This window comes from Ptychodera flava, chromosome 19 (genome assembly GCF_041260155.1).
Source record: "Ptychodera flava strain L36383 chromosome 19, AS_Pfla_20210202, whole genome shotgun sequence".
NCBI classification, from domain to species: Eukaryota; Metazoa; Hemichordata; class Enteropneusta; family Ptychoderidae; genus Ptychodera; species Ptychodera flava.
In genome coordinates this window covers 36,778,673-36,799,797 of record NC_091946.1, presented here as the reverse complement: position 1 = coordinate 36,799,797, position 21,125 = coordinate 36,778,673, and the positions used below count along the sequence as shown (strand labels likewise).

Here is a 21,125-nt window from a genome sequence, read left to right as displayed (position 1 = left end):
GATAATCATGTTGTAGGATTCCACAGATTCTCTGTCAGCTCCCCTAATGACACTAAGATCACCGGTGAAGTCATTAATAAGGAAAATACCATCTGTAAGGGAGAGTAATACACAAATTACAGCATGATTCATAAAGTATCTTCCTTAACTAAAATCTTAGTTCCAACTCCACGAAACAATGCAGAATAATAGTGAAGAAGTGATGCAGAAATCATACTACCAATACGAAAGAGATATAATTTAGAAGTTGTCTAAAATTTAACAATTTAAGTCATATAATCCTTGAAATGCAATCTTGTTGAAGTTCGTTTCTATCTTGCAGTTTGCCTGACTTTATGTTGTAAACAACATGTGATCTGACTTTCAAGATGTACATACCGTCATTACCCTCAGCAATGCTGTATTCAATCTGTGAGTTAGGACCTTCTTGATCTCTGTCTTCAGCTTTGAATTGAAAAAATGACGAATTGAGAGAATTCTCCAGTAGTTCAGTCCACAGCACTGGTTCTTGTGGGTACGTGAAGTAAGGGGTTTCATCGTTCACATCTTGAATAGTTATCTCAACCTGTAGTGGTATTCGAAAGAGCGAATGTGAAGAATTATCCTATTAAACTTCTTTTGACGTATGTGTTGTGTAACCGTTTATCTAAACGAGCCACAAGTTGATGTCAAATATGCTCTTTATTCACAATGTATCTTGGAAAGTGCTGATTGCAAAATATCACAAGTCCTTCCTTTATAACCCTGCATATGTAAGGTGTAAGATGCTCAACAACATTGGCCAAGTCATTGTTAGGCGTGCTGTTAAAGTGTATATGAAAAGATTTTAGTTCACCATAAAGGTATACTGTCACCTGTTCCAATTTGCCACAGTTACCATGGAAAGAGAAAATCTAACCAATCACAGATTCGATTTTAAGAGGGTGGCTGCTTTTTAAAAACAGCGCCCTCACATGGGCATTTTGAATGCAAGCAATGCCCCTTTGACCATATATGGGCATATTTAGATTACAGGTGACTGTATACCTTTAAGACAGTATGCGCCTCGAGATTGAAAGACGTAATTCCCTCAATTAAATATCAACTAATATTATACATCTATCATCGACAACAACATATTTTGCGTGCGCTGACAAATTCCTTAGGAACTCCTGTTCCGTAACGGACAACCCCTGCGGCTGCATCCTCGCGTTCACTTTTGAAGTAGAGGGTTCAAGTGACCCATTTGACGATTGCTAGAACATCTCACGTTCTGTTCATGTGCACAGGCTATCCAGAGGGGCGTACAAGATAGCAAAAAACAAATTGTTGACATTACACGAAAGGGGTCAATACTTGGCCCATTTGATACCCCAGTGATGAATGTAAGATACATAATAATAAGGTTATCACGAAAATACCGCAAAAGATGCATTCGGACGCGCATTATCCTCAGCTTTGCGTCAGACAATACCAATCTTCTCGTGCATCCCTTGTGGTATGTTTATAATAGCATCATAGTATCTTATTCTTTCTATTCGCAATGCTAAGATATAATTCTGATTGATTGTTCTAACATACCTGTTTTCTTCTATGGACTCAACTGATCACTCACATTTGCTGTTTTCAAATACATGTCCGAATATTCAAATGTTTGTTATAAACGTAATTATTTGAAACAGTATGCATCTTTCCTAACCAGACCTTACCTCGTTTTATCTTATCTGGCCTTGTTTTACATGTAACCTATCTCATCATGCCTCATCTTGATCTTTGTTATCTAATCTCAGCTTAAGTTATTGTGGGTCAACAACTCAAGTCAAATGTTTTGGCAAATCAGACCCTCTTCCCTTGAAAATACATTATGCAACACCAACTTACCAACGTGAAAGCAAATCCGTCAGTTAGATTATTGCCTCTAGCCAGAACGTTGAAAGTTAATTTGGATGTTGCCTCTCTATCGATTGGCCTCGTGATGTTTACAGAACCCTGTTGATAAAGTTTGATATCTTAACTTCATCTGCCAATGTGCTCTACATCAACATTTATCGCCAAGACCTTAAGTAAAGAACCGTTGGAGTAATAAAAAATGCAATTCGATAAAAACTCTCTGCTATTGACCTCAACCATCGTTTAGCACTGCAAACATCCGACGAAATTATGATTTTGGCTTATCCAACAAAATGTAAATTGCTGAAATATATTATTTTTGGGTAAAACTATTCACAACTTTGATCGGCAAACACTGAGAGCAAATTCTGAATAGTGGTGAGAAGTACGCAGATATACTATTGCAATGGCACTCTTATGTGCTATTTGCAATTATCAATAACTTATCAACATTGTAGAGTTGAAAAATGTTTACCCACTACCTGTTAAATCTTGCACAAAAGTAATATGTATGGCCATACCAAGTGATGGCATGAACAGAACTTGGAAGAATTTGATCGTGTACAGTAACAACGATATACACGTGGACTAAACTGGCAAGCAAATTGTCTAATAGATATTGAAATATTTAAATTACTGGAGAACACACACATGTACATATGTTGCGTACATTTCATTGTAATTCGATCACAAACGTACATGTTTATGCTCTCAATTTGTAAATTGCAGTTACAGATATCCGATGATCGATCATCGACAATCGTCATTACCATCATTGTCATCAGCATCATTATTACTATCAAGAGTCAAGTTTGTCTTCTGATGAAGACCCTTTGGTTGTAATCTATTACGACTCGTCACGTTTACTGAAAGAAGACTGCATTTCTGGAAAGTTAGCTCACCGTTTGTTGTTCCAAAACTACTTCGTCTATCGCATAAGGTAGCTCATAGAAAAGACCCTTGTTTTCATTTCTGCTGAAGGCCACAACAGTACCGACAGAGATGCCCTCTTCATTTCCAAAACCGAAAATTCATACCTAGTTTTGTTAAATTCAAAATCTGTGATGGTTTTTCGAATGTAATGACCACCATAGCAGTGTCTTCTTTCGGTGGAGATCCGCCATCTTTAGCAGAGATATGAATTTCAGTATCTCATCATCAACACCAGAAACTGGCATGTAATCTTCGTCAACTGTGATGGCGCCGATACGACCGATATCAAACGTGCTAATGTACTTTTCGCTTAATACAGAATATGTAATTTCCGCGTTGCTGCCGAAGTCAAGGTCGGTTGCAGACACGATCGTCACAAGACTATTAGCTTTGATGCCGTCAGAGGGAAGAAGCATCGTGGTCTCAAATTGTTGCGACGAAAATTTTGGCTCGTTATCATTTACATCGTCAACCAGAATTCTCACTGTCGAGGAGGACGATCGTGACGGTTTTCCGCCATCAGTTGCTATGACTACAAGATCATATGAGGGAACTCTCTCCCTATCCAGGGCAAAAGTTGCCGATATAACTCCATCACTACCGATGGTAAAATTACTTGGATCAGTCAAAGAGTATTCTATCTCAGCGTTCTCACCAAAGTCAGGATCGGAAGCGATTACAGTTAATATCGTAGATCCCATCTGTCCTTCCAGAGTGCGTCCATTGTAAAACTGTTGATCAAAGCGAGGCGAGTTGTCGTTCACATCTAAAACAGTAACACTTACATTGACTAAAGTCTCCCTCGCTGGATATCCCTGGTCTCGTGCGATTATTCCTAAGATGTATTTATCTTTAGTTTCTCTGTCGAGTTCAGAACGCAAAGACAGCTCACCTGTATTGTAATTAATTCGAAATTTCCCATCACCCCCTTCATGGATGTAAAATCTCAGTTCACTGTTGAATCCCTCGTCAGCGTCTGTAGCTTGTATTGTTGTTAATACAGTTGCTATTGGAGAATCCTCGCTAATAGTCAAATTTTGTAGCTGTTCAGTATCTCTGAATACTGGTGAGTTATCATTAGCATCTGTGATCTCCACAGTGAACGGTACGCTGTTTGAGTTTCCGTGGTCAGCGCCGTCTCTATCCCGAGCAACCACCGTCAACTGATATTCCTTAAGGATTCATAGTCCAAGTCAGGATTTGGCTGTAGCCACACCATTCCATTCTTTGGATCAATAGCAAAAGATTCACTACCTGTTCCTGTGATGGAATACCTAATTTTAGCGTTCAACCCAACGTCCCTGTCTACTGCTTTGATTGATGCAATCTGTAAACAAAGTTGATGTCATTGGAAATTTTAGAAAATCAGTCTTTAACGCACGTAATATCACCAAAATAGAAGGACACGTTTCGATCTCAGGATCTACAATACCATAGGAAAGTATTCATGGACACAGTGGGGAAAATGCGGAAATATTTCAATGCCGGTTTATATTCTTTCATTTCACATCTGAGAACTTAACAGGGGACGGTCCTTCAATGCGAATATTGGTCAACAACTCACAATTACAACCTGTGTCTGGTCACTGAGAGATCCAGCATCTTCTCTTATTGAAGCAGAGTATGATAATTCACCAAATGTTGGAATTTCATCGTTGACATCTTCGATTGTGATTTCCAGAAGAATCTGCCAAAATGTTAGGGGAGGAACATGTGGATCCTAATGATTGCATGCCATTACAAAGAAGAAGAATAAAAGAACAATATTCTTTTGAAAATGGCATTTGCATAAATTCTCCTAAATCGGCAAATTACCGAGTACGAGCGAAATTGTGAAGCCAATGTCGCATCATATCATATCATCACTACTATTTCCAGCTCATTGTCTGATTAATATTTCCATCTCGAGTTTCATGATCACAACACATTTTGTACGGTAAATGAGAATAAAGTAGGCGTGCAATAATTAATTAACATGCCCAACAATTAACCTGTTATACTGACCTCTATTCCAGTCAAACATTGATTTTCCAGCACGATTACTGAAAAGTCATATGTATCCTGTTGCTCTCTGTCCAGTGGTAGCCTTGTGCTTATTATTCCCTAGATATGAAAACTTTACATTAATACCGTCGTCAAAGTCTTTATTAATTGCATTAGAATTGATAATCATAATTTATGCTTTTACACTGTATTACAATATTTGTTGATGACTTGATTGCTTTGAATATACGCATATGAGAATCAACCAAAGATGAATGCAATCTATTCTCTTATGAATTTACAGCATACGCAATTCGGACAGTTCCTGTGTTGACACAATTGACAAAGACGAATTATTTTTCTCTCACATCATTTGTTTATGATATACACCGGAGTACGTCTTGAATTATTCGTCTACTTAATGGTTTTATAGATTCAATCTCTGGCTCATTATGCGATATCATATTACCGTACGAAGATATAACTGATTGTGCAAATGTTTTCGTCCTCCCTCGGAACAATTCATAGTTATAAAGTGCCCGAAGTTTGTTTCATCGAGACTGTATATTATGCAATGCTTTGTGTCGGTATGGTTGGTACCAACGTGAACTCCTAACTTTGGTAATAGGATGCTAACATAAGAAAGAGTCATAGAAGACTTGAACCTCACCGTTGTTTCGTTGATAGTGAACTCGAAGTCATCTGGCCGCCCTACACTTATTCTGTATTTGAATTGTATGTCTCGTTTTTGGGATCCGATAAACTAACATTAGCTACAAATGCCCCGACTGTAGCATTCTCTGGAATGGCAACTTCATAACTGGTTTCGTTCTTTTCGACGTCTCTGACAAACAGTGGTTCCACCTGTCAGAAGACTGCGGACGACGACGTAGTTAATCCGTCAGTGACAGAAACAGGAATTAATAGTTTACCATCGTTTAAATAGCCGCCATTCTTTAATCGACGTAGATTCACTGTGCCCTCGGTGACGATTTTCCCGTCTTGGCCGATTGAAAATAGGGATGTGAGATAGTTATCTTGACTTGACATATAATATGTCAATTTAGCATCAACGTCGCCATCTATTGCGGTAACCACAGCAACAAGGCTCCCAAATGGGGCGTACTCCATGATTGTACTTTCGTATAGCGTGTTTGTGAAATTAGGACGGTTGTCATTGATGTTTTCCACAACAATTATCAACAGAACCCGTGTTGCTCCTTCTAAATCGACGATGTCTATCTCAAGTTCATACCTGTCTTTTTCTTCGTAGTCAAACTTGTCAATTGTTGCATTCACTTTTCCTGATAAATTGTCCAATAAAAAAGTAGAACTGGCGGCATTGGGTAGCAAATCATATCGCTGTGCAGCATTTGGATCGGTCAACAAGGACGAAACATCAAATACAGGATTGCGAATCTGTTCCTCTTCGGTTACATGTATGACCTTGTAACCACTTGTAAGACGTATAGTATCCTTGACATCCACTAAAAGAGGACGTATGTAACACAATGTTACAATCGATATGACTATTTTCAAAGAAATTTGACAAATATGTCAAACACACCAAGTTGTACTGCTGTACTGCTAAAGGATGTACTTCGGAAACAGTTATCTGTTTGTCATAGTATTCACCTTAAGGTAGAACGCACCTCGGGGACAGATATTCGGACTCTCAAACTTTTACAATTCTCTTCTGATGCACCACATGCGGGGGTTCATTTTAAAGCTCTTGGTGAAAGAAAACTTTCACTGGCTTAGCTTTCCGAAATTCGAATTTTTTTATTTTTCTCCATAGAGTTTACACAGGGATGACGGCCATTTTGAATTTCTAATATCGGTAAATCTTGGGTAATTTGTTTCTCTAGTACCAAAATTTGCACCGTAGCGCCCTATTTTTATTCTTGATTTTGAAAGAGAATGATTGAAAGATTCTTTGAGGAAAGTTAGAGCAAAAGTTTAAGTCTTTTACTTTCGAGTGCATACTACCTTAAGGTAGAATGGGCGTCGGGAAGAGATTTAGGCTCAATTTTTTTTAAATTCTTTTCTTGCCTACCACTTTTGGAGGCTCATTTTAAAGTTCTTGGGTAAGAATATTTCGCCTTCTCAGGTTTTTTTGAAAATTGTATCATTCCCCATAGAGTTATCATGGGGATGGCGGCTATTTTCAATTTGAGTTTTATTCTTGATTTGGTGAGTGATTTTCATAAGAAAAATTTGAGCAAACATTTGTCTTGCACTTTCAAGGCCCATACCTTACCATCGTTGTACATTATGTTTACCGCTAGAGACAATTTAACGTAGGCAATTTCTGCTAAAAATGTGAAGAGGAAGCGAAGGAAGGAAACTTGCAAAATCGATGGCGTAAAACCTCGTGAACTGAGCGGGGAATTCCATAATACAAATGTCCAAACGACAAACATAATAAAGAAAAATACTACGAAAGCTTACACAGTTAATACAGTGATTGACGTCGATCTATAGTTTGTGTCTTCCTTTTGTCTCATATTGAATAAATAAATCCTAATTACTATTTCGATTATGACATAAAAAGTTAGGAATAATACCTGGAGTAGTGTAAAGAACAGTAGAACTGAACACGTTTTCGTCAGCTGTCGTTAAATCTATGAAACAAAATAGCATTCATTAGGAAAAGAAGGACCAAACTGTTGTATTATGGGAAGTTCATGTGGAATTGTTTACATGAACGTTAGACGGAGCTCCTTCGTATTCGCATGTACCGAGCACTGGCAGCACAATTGGCACCTTCTGTTGTAGCTGCACTCTACCATAACCAAATGTGCCATTTTTATTTATCCCATTGCAAACATTATGATTGCAAAATATAGCATATGGACAATATATTACATCATCGTGCCATTGATCCGTGCTGTGTTTTCCATGTGATTTGCGATACCCGGCCAATCCAAAACATCATCTACGTGACCAATATTGTACTGAATCAACATATGAAAGTATCTTCTATTCTATCAAGTCGGTATCAGATTTTACTCAATGTAACGATAAAATAAGTATCACCTTCTCCTGGTTCAGATGGACAAGTGCAGAGATATCCGTCCATGTGACTTCTACAATTAGTGCCGTCAATTCCACAAGGTGAACTTGCACAATGATCGGGCGCTGAAGAAGAATAGTATTGCGCTTAACAATTATACAAATACGGCAGACAAGGAACAACTGTTGTCGATTCTAAATATGAAAGTTGTCCGCATATTCTATCGTTTTATGTAGTTTCACACCCATACATAACAGAAAATTTGAAACATCTCAGTTGGAAAAGCGTCCATTGTTTTGATTTTACATTATTTGCTATCGATGTGCCGGTTTCTCGAAATCTTGAGAGTTTCTGTAAATTGTATTATCAATTTATGGCAGCAAATTTGTCAAGGTATATGGTACTGTACCGCGACAGGAGGACAAGTGTACAGTTATCCGGATGTGGGCACAAATTACGAATCTGCGTGGCAGGTCTTTACCAAACTTCAGGTCACAATAACAACTCTCGTGTACTTACGTGTGTTGATTTGCAATTGATAGCTGGTTTCACTTCTGAGTCCATTGCTAATTGTCTCGATGTCGATAAAACATGTACTATTCGATGGTAGATCAAACAGTGTAATGTTTGGATACGTCACGTTCTCTGTCGATTCAAATGGAGCATCTTCACACACATACGTCACTTCGAAGGTATCGTAATCCGTACATCCGGGATTCCAGTACACGAATACACTCGTTGTATTGTGATAAATCACATCAGCAAAAACCGGTGGCTCCGGAGCTGCACAGCGATGACGACAAGTAGATTTTAGATGATTTGGGGAGTTATGGTGTTATTGAAAATGCAACAATTCGCAAAATTGAAGAAATGTACAAATTTGATGTATCACGTTTACTTACTTTTAAAGGAATAGAAGTAACATGTTGTTGCACTCTCGGATCTTAGTTCTCAAAGTTAGTAATTAAAAAAAATTCATTTTTGTTGATGGCTGAACTTTCTCACGGTTAACTAGCTAGTCAAATCTCTTTGGTTAAAAGATACTTGTTTGCTTAACCTCTCTTGTATCGAAACAATTATTATTCCAAGGCATTAACAGCCATACTCCATATGAAATTAAAGTCCTTCTAAAAGCGGCTGTTTTCTGTAAGGTACATCTGTGACTAAACAATTTAGCCATATGCTAAACCTTCAATGCCGGACAAGTTTATGGATCTGCTTTCCCAGAGATCGAGATTCATATCAGTAATCAGAGAAGTGCAATTGTGTTGAAGTTTTTTTTCTGTTAAAATTGAAATTTCGTGTGAAAAGCTGCTGAAAGATATAGGTGATATCAATGTATTGGTTTAAGAGTGTAAACTAGCAGTGAAGAATGGTAAGAGCACTCAAGAAAATATCACACAAAGTCAGCATTTTTATCCCGCCATCATCACGGCTCCTTCCTCCGATCTATTTCGACAAACGATATCGTCAATGAAAATAAACAGCCGTGGTTTGTGGCATGACTTAGTCGCTGCGTTGGCATCATTGTTTCAAGTTAGTATCGCAAGAATTATTAATATAGCTATAATACTTTGTAGCAAATATGTAATTTTTTATGTTCTTGGCTAAAACCGAGCCAAGTCTATTGCTGATAAATCAACGTACATACCCAAGTTCACAAGCAGAGAATCACTTGTGTTGAAGCTGACTGCCCAGTACCGATGAATTGCCGATACAGTTACGGTGTATGACGTGCCCGGTCTCAAACCATCAAAGGTTGTCTCATAATGTGTGTAACGCTCGTATCGACGACTTGTGGCTATTTCACTACTAATTAAGTCAATGACAAGGTACTCTTCGAAGCGCCACCAATATGTCTCATTTGTCAAAAACCATCTTATTGTTATTGTCGTTGTTGTTATTGCAACCAACTCAAGGGTAATGAACAGTTCTACGAAAACAAAAAATGGCAGTCAGTTTTTCGTCTCCTCTTGTGCAGTCTAATAATCAGTCAGTCGGTCAGACATTCGTTCAGTCAGTCGGTCAAGCAGTCAGCTATTCACCAATATAGCGATGACAATTATGGTGACGATTAACATTGCGATTATCCTGTTCTTAGTGAATTGGCAAGATGACAGTTTCATAATTGAATCTGAATCAGATATCATTTTGCTCAAAACTAAATAACAACTTTCACCACTCGTTTAAAATAAAACGGACGTTCTATTTTAACTGTTTTAATGACGGTGTGCACCTCTTACCGTTTTCACAGGTTGATCCAACAAAACCAGCAAAACAATTACAGTAAAACCCTTCATCAAAGTAGCCATTATAGTTTTTGTACACAGAAGTTGTACACAAACCATTGAGATTACATTGATTGATGTTGCAAAGATCTGTAGAGGTAATAAAAAATGAAGTGAACATTCTCCAAGTTACTACTACCTGTATTATTATCATCTAAAATGCGGGGGAGGAGATATTGTGCAAGCTTAAGTAATTTTGGCATTCAGGTATTTTTTGAAAGTCTAGAAATGTTTCAGACAAAGTTGAACCTTTCAAACAATGGTCAAGAGTTGACGTTTGTCAACGTTGAGACTCTAAAATAAAATGTAGGACGCAAGACAACATTGAAAAAGTCCATATACTTACCACTAAAATTCAGTTTCAGTGTGTTACTAATCAGATCGTCGTATATCACTACAACTGATAGAGAATACATGGCACTTTCTGTCACGTTAGTCAGCGTTATATACGTAGAATATGATGATACTGTGACACTGTTATTCACATCCGGGTACATCCAATAAGAAACCACGTACGAAATGTTCCTATACCACCATGCAGTTGTCTACATACACTGTGAGTTCGATAGTTCCGTGTCCATTTGATTCGGCTCTAAGATCCTCCAGTAATAACATACCTGTCAAAAGAAAGGGTAAGAAATTTCCGTTAACGAATGTCTGGTTACACATTTTGAAAAAATTTTTAACCCGTCCGGCGGCCATTATGCTACTTGGGCCAATTTACTGCTAAGGGAGAAGGCGCCCTCACAGTCATGCTGTAGCGTTCCCTATCACCAGTCCTTTCGCCCACATATGAAAAAACATGCCAGGCCTGCTGTCTATTCTATTACATATGGACAACGACATGTGACAGTTGTCGACTGCATCTTACAATCATATCCAGCCACAGTTTAGATATCGTCAGTATTTACATCAATAGTGATTATTAATATATTTGAGTGCACACTGTACTCAAGTGATAACAAATATGGCGATACAAATATGAAATAAGAGATGCTGAATTTAAAATGAATGACGTCATAGAAATATTAATCCCCAAAAAGTGAAGATTAAGTTGAATCTCTCGATAACTATCCAAATTGCCTTTGACATCGTAATGACGATGTTCTATCCCAAAATGTGAAAAGATTATTCTAATCATGTTGTTATGTTATGCTGCGGCCCGTCGCATTTGGAGCAGGATATGGTCACTCCCTTGAAAAAGTAGACTTCATATTTAGTTGTCATGGTAATATATGACTCGGAAATATATTGCATTGCGTGAAGGGCTTCAACAGTCAACTGCATGTGCTCTGTGTGCATGGGTGGGTAGGCACGTCATTGCACTACTCTGATCATAATCTAGAATTTGAGAAATTGTCGTCTTTTGTTTTACATGTTCCCAATTCACCGAATACCGTGTGACTTACCGTACTGGCACCTATCTCCTTTTCTATCTATAGGACATCGACAAATAAATAAGTCATGGGTACTTTGACACGACGCTTCTCCATGACAAGGATCACTGACGCAGTGATCTGGAAAAGTGAATTGTTTGCGAGATAAAAACAAGAAATGTCAGAGAGGATACGTTATAAAGTATATATACGTTACGTTACGGATAAATTATACATAAGGACTTTGAAAAGTTTACAATATCGCTGTTTGATATCATCAGTCGTTTACATTTGTGATTAAAAAGTAAAAATTAGTTCAGTAATATTGCCATTTTGCAAAAGAAATCAACATAAGGCCATCAGAAACGAACCTGTGGTGTATAACAGATATGGCTCGCTCCTAAGTTCTCCGCTGACCGCAACTACAGATAATGCGTACGTCTCACTGGAATTAATGCCATTAATTATGCTGCCTTTCACTGTTCTGCTATTGTTCGCCTCGTTCATTGGCCAATACGTGATTTCGATGTCTTGACCGTTCATATCGTCGGGAAAGTCTGCTCTCACCTCAAAGCTTGAGGAAGTCAAATACCAAACAGACACATTGACAGGGGATTCTGGAACTAGAGAGATCCCAGAAAGGTTCTGTAATATTTAAGCAGCTGCAACAATTAACACAATTTAATATCTCTCTCTCTCTCTCTCTCTCTCTCTCTCTCTCTCTCTCTCTCTCTCTCTCTCTCTGCGCATTCGATTCAAGCAATGATATGATTACCTACTCTATTTCAACGTAAATGCTTTCGCCCGAAAGCACAAAACATATACAACTGAAAATGTGAGAAAAGAAAAGGTAAATAAAAAACAATGTGCTAACCCGTTATATTAGGAAGCTAGGTTAAATTTGACTCGGTGTAAAAGTATTTACGTTTATTTCTTCCAGTATTACTGAAACGCAAATATTTTTATAGGAAGGTATTCGTACAAATTGAAACAAAAATGCTATAAGTTAACTTAACTGGCAGTTAAATAGTTTTAGTTCAACATACCCGTTCGCACAAGTAAGGAGTTGCTTGTTGTCGTTCTTGAATCATAAATGTCAATTGCTTTGACATGGACAACGTACAAAGTCCCAGGAAGTAAGCCATCCATTTCGATAGAATAACACTCATGACACTGTGTAGATTCAACTGCGCATGACTCGTAGGTGATTTCGAAATTATAATCTATCCAACTATACCAAGGATGTTCAGTTATGCTCCAGGTAACGTTAATACGTCTGCTTCCAAAATCCACAACATCAAGGCTGATGTCTAGTGTATAGGCTAGACGAGAAAAAAATACCTTACAATTCAAATATCTACAACTGTCAAAACTCAATTGTGATGGACGCTCACGAGAGTAAATTGAATGCTCTATTTTGACCTGTCAGTGACCCTTCTATACCAGTGACAATTCAACAAACGTGTTGATATAATAGGAAGTATGTCGATTTTTTGCGCTATACATGGCTAAATGCTAACTGTATAGAGTATTGAACTTTTCCATAAGGAATATCTAAAGTATTTAAAATGAAAAAGGAAAGTGAGTATGTAGGAAAAGTAATAAGACAATAATGGTAGGATACCCTTTGAATGTGATGCCTCCTGGGAAAGTCAGGTTTTGTATTTGTTTTGTTCATCGTTGCTTTCCTCTTTTCTCAAGAGAATGCTTTATTCCCATGAGACTGATTTGTGAAACTTGTAAAGTCTTCATAAAGCAACATTTATTTTGAAGAGTTTGTGTTAAAAGTTCAGAGACGCGAAAAAAAGGATTATTTTCAAGTAAACAATTCAACAAATATTACATAAACACAAATTCCAGAACCTTATACAGCTATTTAATCTGTTACCAGTGATTGATGTTTGTGTTTTATCTTTTATTTCATATTAGAAAAAAACCAGAATCCTAATTAGTATATATTAAAGAAAGTTAGGAATAATACCTGGAGTAGTGTAAAGAACAGTAGAACTGAACACGTTTTCGTCAGCTGTAGTTAAATCTATGAAACAAAATAGCATTCATTAGGAAAAGAAGGACCAAACTATTATTTCGTTGTGATGTTCAAGTTGAGTGAACACACGATGGAACTCTTTCGTTCTCTCATGTACCCAGTGCGCTGCTGAGCTTACGATGGGCACCTGCTTTTATAGCCGTATTCGACTAACCGTATGTGTTCTTTTTATTTATCCAATTACAAACATTATGGATTCTCAAAGATAGCATTTGGACAATATATATCACGTCAATATGCCATTGCTCAGTGCAGTGTGTTTTCATCTACAATGGAGTCTGTTATTTGCGATCGCCAGGCAATCCGAGACATCACTTCGTGATCATTATTGTAGATAATCAGCATACGAAGAGTACATTCAATTCGACGAAGTAGAAGTCAGATTATATTTCGCAAAAGTAACGGAAATTTAAACTTCACCTTCTCCTGGTTCAGATGGACAAGTGCAGAGATATCCATCGATGTGGCTTCTACAATTAGTCCCGTTAATTCCACAGGGTGAGCTTGCACAATGGTCTGGGGCTGAAGAAGAAGAATATTGCGCTTAACAAAATGCGATATTATATACAAATATGGCCGAAGAGAAACCAAAGTTTTCGTTCTAAAGAGAAAAGTTGTTCACATATTCCATTGTTTGATGTAATGTCATAGCCTGGGATTCCTCACATCGAACGCTCACATCCATACGCAACAGTAAATTTGAAACATCTCAGTTGGCAGAGCCCCATAATTTTGATTTGTCATTTTGAAATACAACTTACAGCAAAACACTTTGACCTCCCTGCATCAATGTCAGTGAAATCAAAACCAATTTTCTGCATGCTAAAATACTAAACGTAATTATTTGTAGAGTGTTTGGCACCAATGATGATAGTATATTAGAATACCATATCAATGAAACTGATATACTAAAAAGAGAGTGTCGAAATTGTTCTGTGTTATCGTATACCCTGGGTAAACGATGAGGGGCATTGTTTGCTATCCATGTGCCCCTTTCTCGAAATCTTCAAAGTTTCTATAATGTACACTATCATTGAGTTTTGAGAGCAAATTTGTCAATGATATGGTACCGTAACACTACACGAGGACGACTGTACGATTATCCTGTATGGGAATAAAATACGAATCGACATGGCAGGGCTTTACCAAATTTCAGGTCACAATAACAACTCTCGTGTACTTACGTGTCTTGATTTGCAATGGATATTTGGTTGCACTTCTGAGTCCATTGCTAATTGTCTCGATGTCGATAAAACATGTACTATTCGATGGTAGATCAAAAATTGTAATGTTTGGATACGTCACGTTCTCTGTCAATGCGAATGGAGAATCTTCACACACATACGTCACTTCGAAAGTATCATAATCCGTACATCCGGGATACCAGTACACGAATACACTCGTTGTATTGTGATAAATCACATCAGCAAAAACCGGTGGCTCCGGAGCTGCACATCGAGGACAACAAGTATATTTTAAATAAGTAGGGGAGCTATTGTGTTACTGAAAATGCTACAATTCACAAAATGAAGAAATGTACAAATTTGATGTATCACATTTACTTACTTTTAAAGGAATACATGTTGTTTGGACTCTCGGATCTTAGTTCTCAAAGTTAGTGATTAAAAATATTTTTTATGGCTGAACTTTCTCAGGGTTAACTAGCTCGTCAAATCTCTTTAGTTAAAAAATAATTGTTTGCGTAACTTTCAGGTTGACATATATAATAAAAAAGGTACGTTCAGAACCTCCCTTTTATCGAAACATTTTGTTCAATTATTTTAAGGCATTAACAGCCATACTCCATATAAAGTTAAAGTCTTTCTTAAAGCGGTTGTTTTCTGGTTTTCTGTAAGGTACATCTGTAACGACACAGTTTATCCAAATGGCAAACCTTAAATGCCGGACAAGTTTAAGGATCTGCTTTCCCAGAGATCGAGATTCTTATCAGTAATGTGAGCGTTTGCATTCGTGTTTAAGCGTTTTGTTTTGTATCAGAACTAAAGTAAAACTAAACACTGCTGAAAGATGCAGCTGATATCAATATACAACCGTAAGAGGTAGTATAGCAGTGAAGAATGGTAAAGGCATGTAGGCAAATTCACTCAAAGTGAACATTTCTATCCCGCCGTCATCATGGCTCCTTCCCCGATCTATTTCTGCAAATGATATCGCCAATGAAAATACACAGCCATTGGTTTGAGGCATGACTTAATCGTTGCGTTGGCATCATCGGTTTCATATTAGTATCGCAAGAATTATTAATTATATAGCTATAAAATTTTACAATAAATGTGTAACCTTTTTATGTTCTTGGCTAAAACCGAGCCAAGCATCAGTAATTACTGGTTACGATAATCGAGAGTTCAAATTAGTCACCTATTGCTGATAAATCAACGTACATACCCAAGTTCACAAGCAGAGAATCACTTGTGTTGAAGCCGTGTGTCCAGTACTGAATTGCCGATACAGTTACGGTGTATGACGTGCCCGGTCTCAAAGATAAAAGGTTGTCTCATAATGTGTGTAACGCTCGTATCGACGACTTGTGGCTATTTCACCACTAATTAAGTCAATGACAAGGTAATCTTCGAAGCGCCACCAATGTGTTTCATTTGTCAAAAACCATCTTATTGTTATTGTCGTAGTTGTTATTTCAACCAACTCAAGGGAAATGCAAAGTTCTTAGAAAACGAAAAAAGATAAATGGTGATCAGTTTTTCGTCTCTTCTTATTCAGTCTTATAATCAGTTAGTCAGTCAATTAGTCGATAAGTAAGTCAGTCAGTCCGTCAGTCAGTCAGCCAGTCAGTCAGTCAGTCAGTAATAACCAGTATAGTTATGATAATCATGCCGATGAATGACATTGCGATCATCCTGTGCTTAGTGAATAAACAACTCGAAAGAGTTTCATGATTAGCTTCTTATTGAATCTTAATCAGATATAATTTTGCCCAAAACTAACTAACAACATTCACCACTCGTTTAATTAAAGTAACACCTACGTTCTGTCTAGAAAAATTGTAATAACATCTTTGTCGTGTCACTAGTATGTAATGCTTCCGTTTATTTTGCGAGAACATTCTCTTCTCTGAGTTTGTAAGAGTACTATTTTACCGTTTTCACACGTTGAGCCAACAAAACCAGCAAAACAGATACAAAAAACCATTCATTGAAATAACCATCATTATATTCATATACGATAGTTGTGCAGAACCATTGAGGTTACATTGATTGATTGGGAACCTGATGGGCGCCCTCAGAGTCATATACTCCTTCCTTCGACGCGCAAGCGCAGCTTTGTGATCTTCTGCATCAAGGATATTGATTTGACATCAGGTCACATTATCACCCTGTTCAGTTCTATCGTAAATTGTGGGTTTTAGTTCACAGTTTGAAATTAGAATTAACTCTTTTACTTTTGCAAAGATCCGCGCTGAAAAGTTCCCCGTATAGCAATAAATGTAAACTTTTGCCTTGCCTATCAAAGAAATATTCGACCAGATCGAATAGGTCCATCTTATAGTGGTTATACGAAACTCCACAGTTGGATAATTAAACATGATGTCTATCTATAATTTCTGACAGTTCATATTGGCTTGCATTAAATGAAATATATTGCAGTTCTATAACTTACCAGTCTGGCAAATACGACCGATAAAACCGTCACGGCAGTCGCATTCATAGTTTTCACTTTGATAACCGTCATAATACTTCGTCACCGTAGCGATGCAAGAAGCATTGTTTAGGCATGGATCGCTGATACAAAAATCTTTGTTTCGTAAAAATAGAGAGTGAACAATTAGTTGGTCTAAAAGTGACCCACAACTTGACGTAGAGGTAAGTCTATTTGCTTTAAAAATAGATCGTACAAATGGCTGGACAAAGTGTTCATTAGTACTTTAAAAATATTACTGGAATTCTGATGGAAATTATTTTAGTGATTGATTTTCTAACAACGCAACATCGCAGACATCTATAGTCGATTGAAGTAATTCAACAGACAAACGAACCGTATTCAGACTGATTTCCTTCCTTTCCTAGCAACATGCCATTTATGTATTAACTCATTATCCCTCTTCCGTCATGTTAGGTGAAAGATATCCATTTTTGTGTTATACAAAACAAAAATTCCCGACTTTACTTACTCACTTTTATTATGCATCAAGCATTCTTGTTTATGTACCCGCACATTTATCGTGAGCAAAATACGGTTTCATGCTTTTGTTTCGAATCGTTCGAGAAGATTTTTTTGCAAAGTATTAATCTATTTTAATGAAGTTTATGGGTCGGAGAAAATTTAAACTGTCCACTGTCAGATTTTGTGTTGCTGTTTATTACTGTGTTACTGTGAGTGGACAATGTGGGGGCCATACCCGTCCGGAGATGGTCCCTTCCATATCACATTATGCAAGCTCCAAGCTTGGAGCTTTTTTCCCATGATTCAAATTACATGGGCAACTTCCTGTACTATTTTTATCGTTTTGTAAAACTCTTGCGAGTTATAAATGGTGAAAATACTTTGATGGGTAAATGACCACAGAGCTACCACATATGTAAAAATCATCCTTGGTGAACTTCCCCTTTAAATCAAATTTGTAAGAGTGTTACTGATGGATAGGGGAGGCGATATATGTAGAAATTAGGGAAAACGTTACCCGTAAAAGTCATCGTTATAGTATCATTGTCCATACCATTATACGTAGTGGTAACCGATATGTAATATGTACCGTATGCTTCAAGGTTTGTCAAAACAATGGGCTCTGAAGTTGTTGTTACTGTAGAAGTGTCATTGACTTCCGTATGGAGCCAATAAGAAACCTCGTACGTGATGTTGTCATACCGCCACCGATCATAGATACCTACATTTAGTTCCACGGTACCGCGTTCATTTGATCGTGCATCAACACTATGCAATCTAACCGGAGCTGAAAAACAACAAAGCATGTATTTTAATCGTGTTATTTGAAGTAAAATCTCCTCATTCTCAGCCTTAACATTACGAAATCCGTTATGTGTCAGCACAGACACACAAAGAATGTTAATTCATCTAGCGAAAATATGAACGTCGTGAAATGATGTCAAGAATAAGTTAGCCGCTTTGAATCAGATAATAGTATATAAAAAGTCACTTCTTCCAAGATTGAATTTAATCATTGGTGTCAGCAACATATATTTTACAGAGTAACTCCACACTGCAATGTCACTTGGCAAGTTTCTTCGCACTCTTAGATTTGAAATGCTTCTTTTGATGTGATGTACCAGTTTGCATTTAAAAAACCATTATAGTAGACAGTTTTACCTGTAAAATATTTGTTGGTCTTTTGTATTTATTTATTTATTTATTTATTTATTTATTTATTTATTTATTTATTTATTTATTTTATCGATTTATTTATTTATTTATTCAATCTATCATCAAACAGACATTGCCTAATTACAGGATGAGGTACCCTTTGCTCACTACCCAATGGAGCAATGAGGTGTAATGTGCCTTGCTCAGGGAACAAAACTCTGTTAGGGTCTTAAACTGACCATCTTCCGACAATGAGTTACTCTGAATCTCGAAGTCACCATCCTCTGAGAGTGAGAACGGTATCGTAACCAGTACCCCATTTGAACATGAAGTTATTTGACGAAAAAAGTAGACAAGCTGGGACGCTTCACCATTAATTTTTCATGTTCGATTACAAGAAAAGTGATTCATCTCCTTCTCAACTGATTTTAATAATACATGTATCTTAATAATATTTACCTTCGGTCGTCCAGTACGGAATCGTAGTGTCTTCCTGGAACTGTGTCGTCGAGACAGAAGTACCTGACGTGGAAAATTGTGGCATCGTGCCAGGTTTTGACGTAGGCATTGTCGTGACGTCTGTTCTGTCAGATTGCATTGTAGTGGCACTTGAAGTGCTCAAAGGTTGTTCATATGTGGTGACTGATGTTGTGGCTTGAACGTCTGTTGTTGTGCGGGTAATGCTTATATAATCCGTAGTTTGTGCGCCGGCCGTCAAGTCTTAGTAAAGACATGTAAATGAAATTTTACTTTATTTCCCTATACAGTAGGTGTTATCTTAAGGTACAATGCATCTCGGGGATAGATATGCAGATTCTCAAACTTTCACTTTAATATTTTGGTCCACCCCTTTTCTCATTTAGAAGCTCACGGGGTAAATAAAGTTTTACCATCATACTTTTGGGAAGATTGAAAAATACTTTTCTACATGGAGTTAAAAAGAGATGGGGCCATTTTGAATTTCAAGGTTTGGTAAAAATGAGTAATTTGCTTCTATAGTAGCAAATTTTGCATTGTGACCTGTCATATTGGACTTAACTTCGAAAGGGAATGATTTAAAGTTTCCTTGGGTAAAGTTTGAGCAAAAGTGCTTTTGAGGTACAATGGGCCTCGAGGACAGGTATTTAGACTGTCAAACTTTCAAATTTTTCCCTGACCTACCACTTGTGGGGGCTCATTCTAAAGTTTTTTTGAAAATCGAAAATTTTATTTTTCTCTATAGAGTAAACACCGGGCGATTTTGAATTTCAAATATCGGTAAGTCTTGAGTAATTTATTCCTCTGGTACCAAAATTCGCACGGTGACCCTGATTTTATTCTTGCTTTTGAAAGAGAATGGTTGAATTAGTAAAATTACGTTATTTTCCCTTTCCCCGTTGACATTCACTGGCAAAATGATGCGCTTATTTCTCTGGGATTCGAACATAAAGTAAAAAAATAGGAAAATCTGTCTTACGGTACGGGGTGGGGACCGAGGCTTCGCGCGCGTTGCCATCTTATATGCATAATATCAGGAAAGGGCAGGAATGCTGTGAAGTCAGTCACAATTACGCGTATTGTTTGAACTTGCACTCAATAGAACGCATCGCGTATATTACTGCTACATTAAGACTCGGTCTTTTACAAGTTTAACACTTCTGATAAATTACCTGCAAGGACGTGGAATAGAATAACCACTGCAGCTATGTTAAGCAAATTCTTCATAGTGGATCTCTGAAAATAAAAACAAAAGTGAAAGCTGTGTCTACAGAATCCACATTTATCGTTATGTGTATATGGTATTGGTACCGATGGTCCAGGAGAGTGTTTGGCCGTTCATGTGACCATGTATCTTAGTCAGTGTTTTCCATCAGTGATTTCCTTAAATACACGACTTTGGTGTGTGCACTAGCTTTCGTTAGCATGTGTGTACTATATGATTTGTGTGTACTTGTTTGTTTGATTTTGTCTCTGTTTGCAGGGGTGTTGTAATAAAATATCAACATTACATATGTGGCACGCTCAAAAAATTGCACCTCCTTTGACAGGCCCTGTGCAGGTTCAGACAGAGCCATGTGATTGATAACTTTTGATAGGTAGAAACTCCCCTGAACATACCAGTGCTTGTATCAACGCAAAGTATGGCAAAATCAATTTCTAAAGTTTACTTTAGCCAGTTTCTAAGTACACTTGGCCCAGTAGATCCGCATATCTGCAAATATTCCGTTTTATTGATTTGTTTGTTTATATTCTACTTATCCGCAGTGATTTATTTGTTGCGTTGTTTCCCTTTACCGCTTTCCCATTGTTATTTCGTGGTAGTATTTAACGCACTG

At 37.4% G+C, this 21,125-nt stretch overlaps 2 protein-coding genes across 2 annotated transcripts; both read right to left on the bottom strand.

Annotated features, from left to right (window-relative positions):
* Nucleotides 1–1,857: 1,857 nt before the first annotated feature.
* LOC139118180 (protocadherin-11 X-linked-like) lies at nucleotides 1,858–10,505 on the bottom strand. The gene is made up of 8 exons (XM_070681474.1): nucleotides 10,436–10,505; nucleotides 9,453–9,734; nucleotides 8,321–8,584; nucleotides 5,718–6,272; nucleotides 5,088–5,110; nucleotides 4,367–4,489; nucleotides 2,772–3,974; nucleotides 1,858–1,968 (listed from the first exon to the last, which is right to left on the bottom strand). The coding sequence occupies exons 1-7, from the start codon at nucleotides 10,503–10,505 to the stop codon at nucleotides 2,922–2,924; spliced, it is 2,370 nt and encodes a 789-aa protein (XP_070537575.1). The 3' UTR covers nucleotides 1,858–1,968; nucleotides 2,772–2,921.
* LOC139118179 (receptor-type tyrosine-protein phosphatase eta-like) lies at nucleotides 10,046–19,354 on the bottom strand. The gene is made up of 11 exons (XM_070681473.1): nucleotides 19,270–19,354; nucleotides 16,716–16,824; nucleotides 15,922–16,010; nucleotides 14,700–14,963; nucleotides 13,936–14,037; nucleotides 13,447–13,503; nucleotides 12,512–12,787; nucleotides 11,837–12,088; nucleotides 11,499–11,606; nucleotides 10,436–10,706; nucleotides 10,046–10,179 (listed from the first exon to the last, which is right to left on the bottom strand). Exons 1-10 carry the CDS (start codon nucleotides 19,352–19,354, stop codon nucleotides 10,615–10,617), a joined length of 1,434 nt encoding a protein of 477 aa, XP_070537574.1. The 3' UTR covers nucleotides 10,046–10,179; nucleotides 10,436–10,614.
* Nucleotides 19,355–21,125: the final 1,771 nt, after the last annotated feature.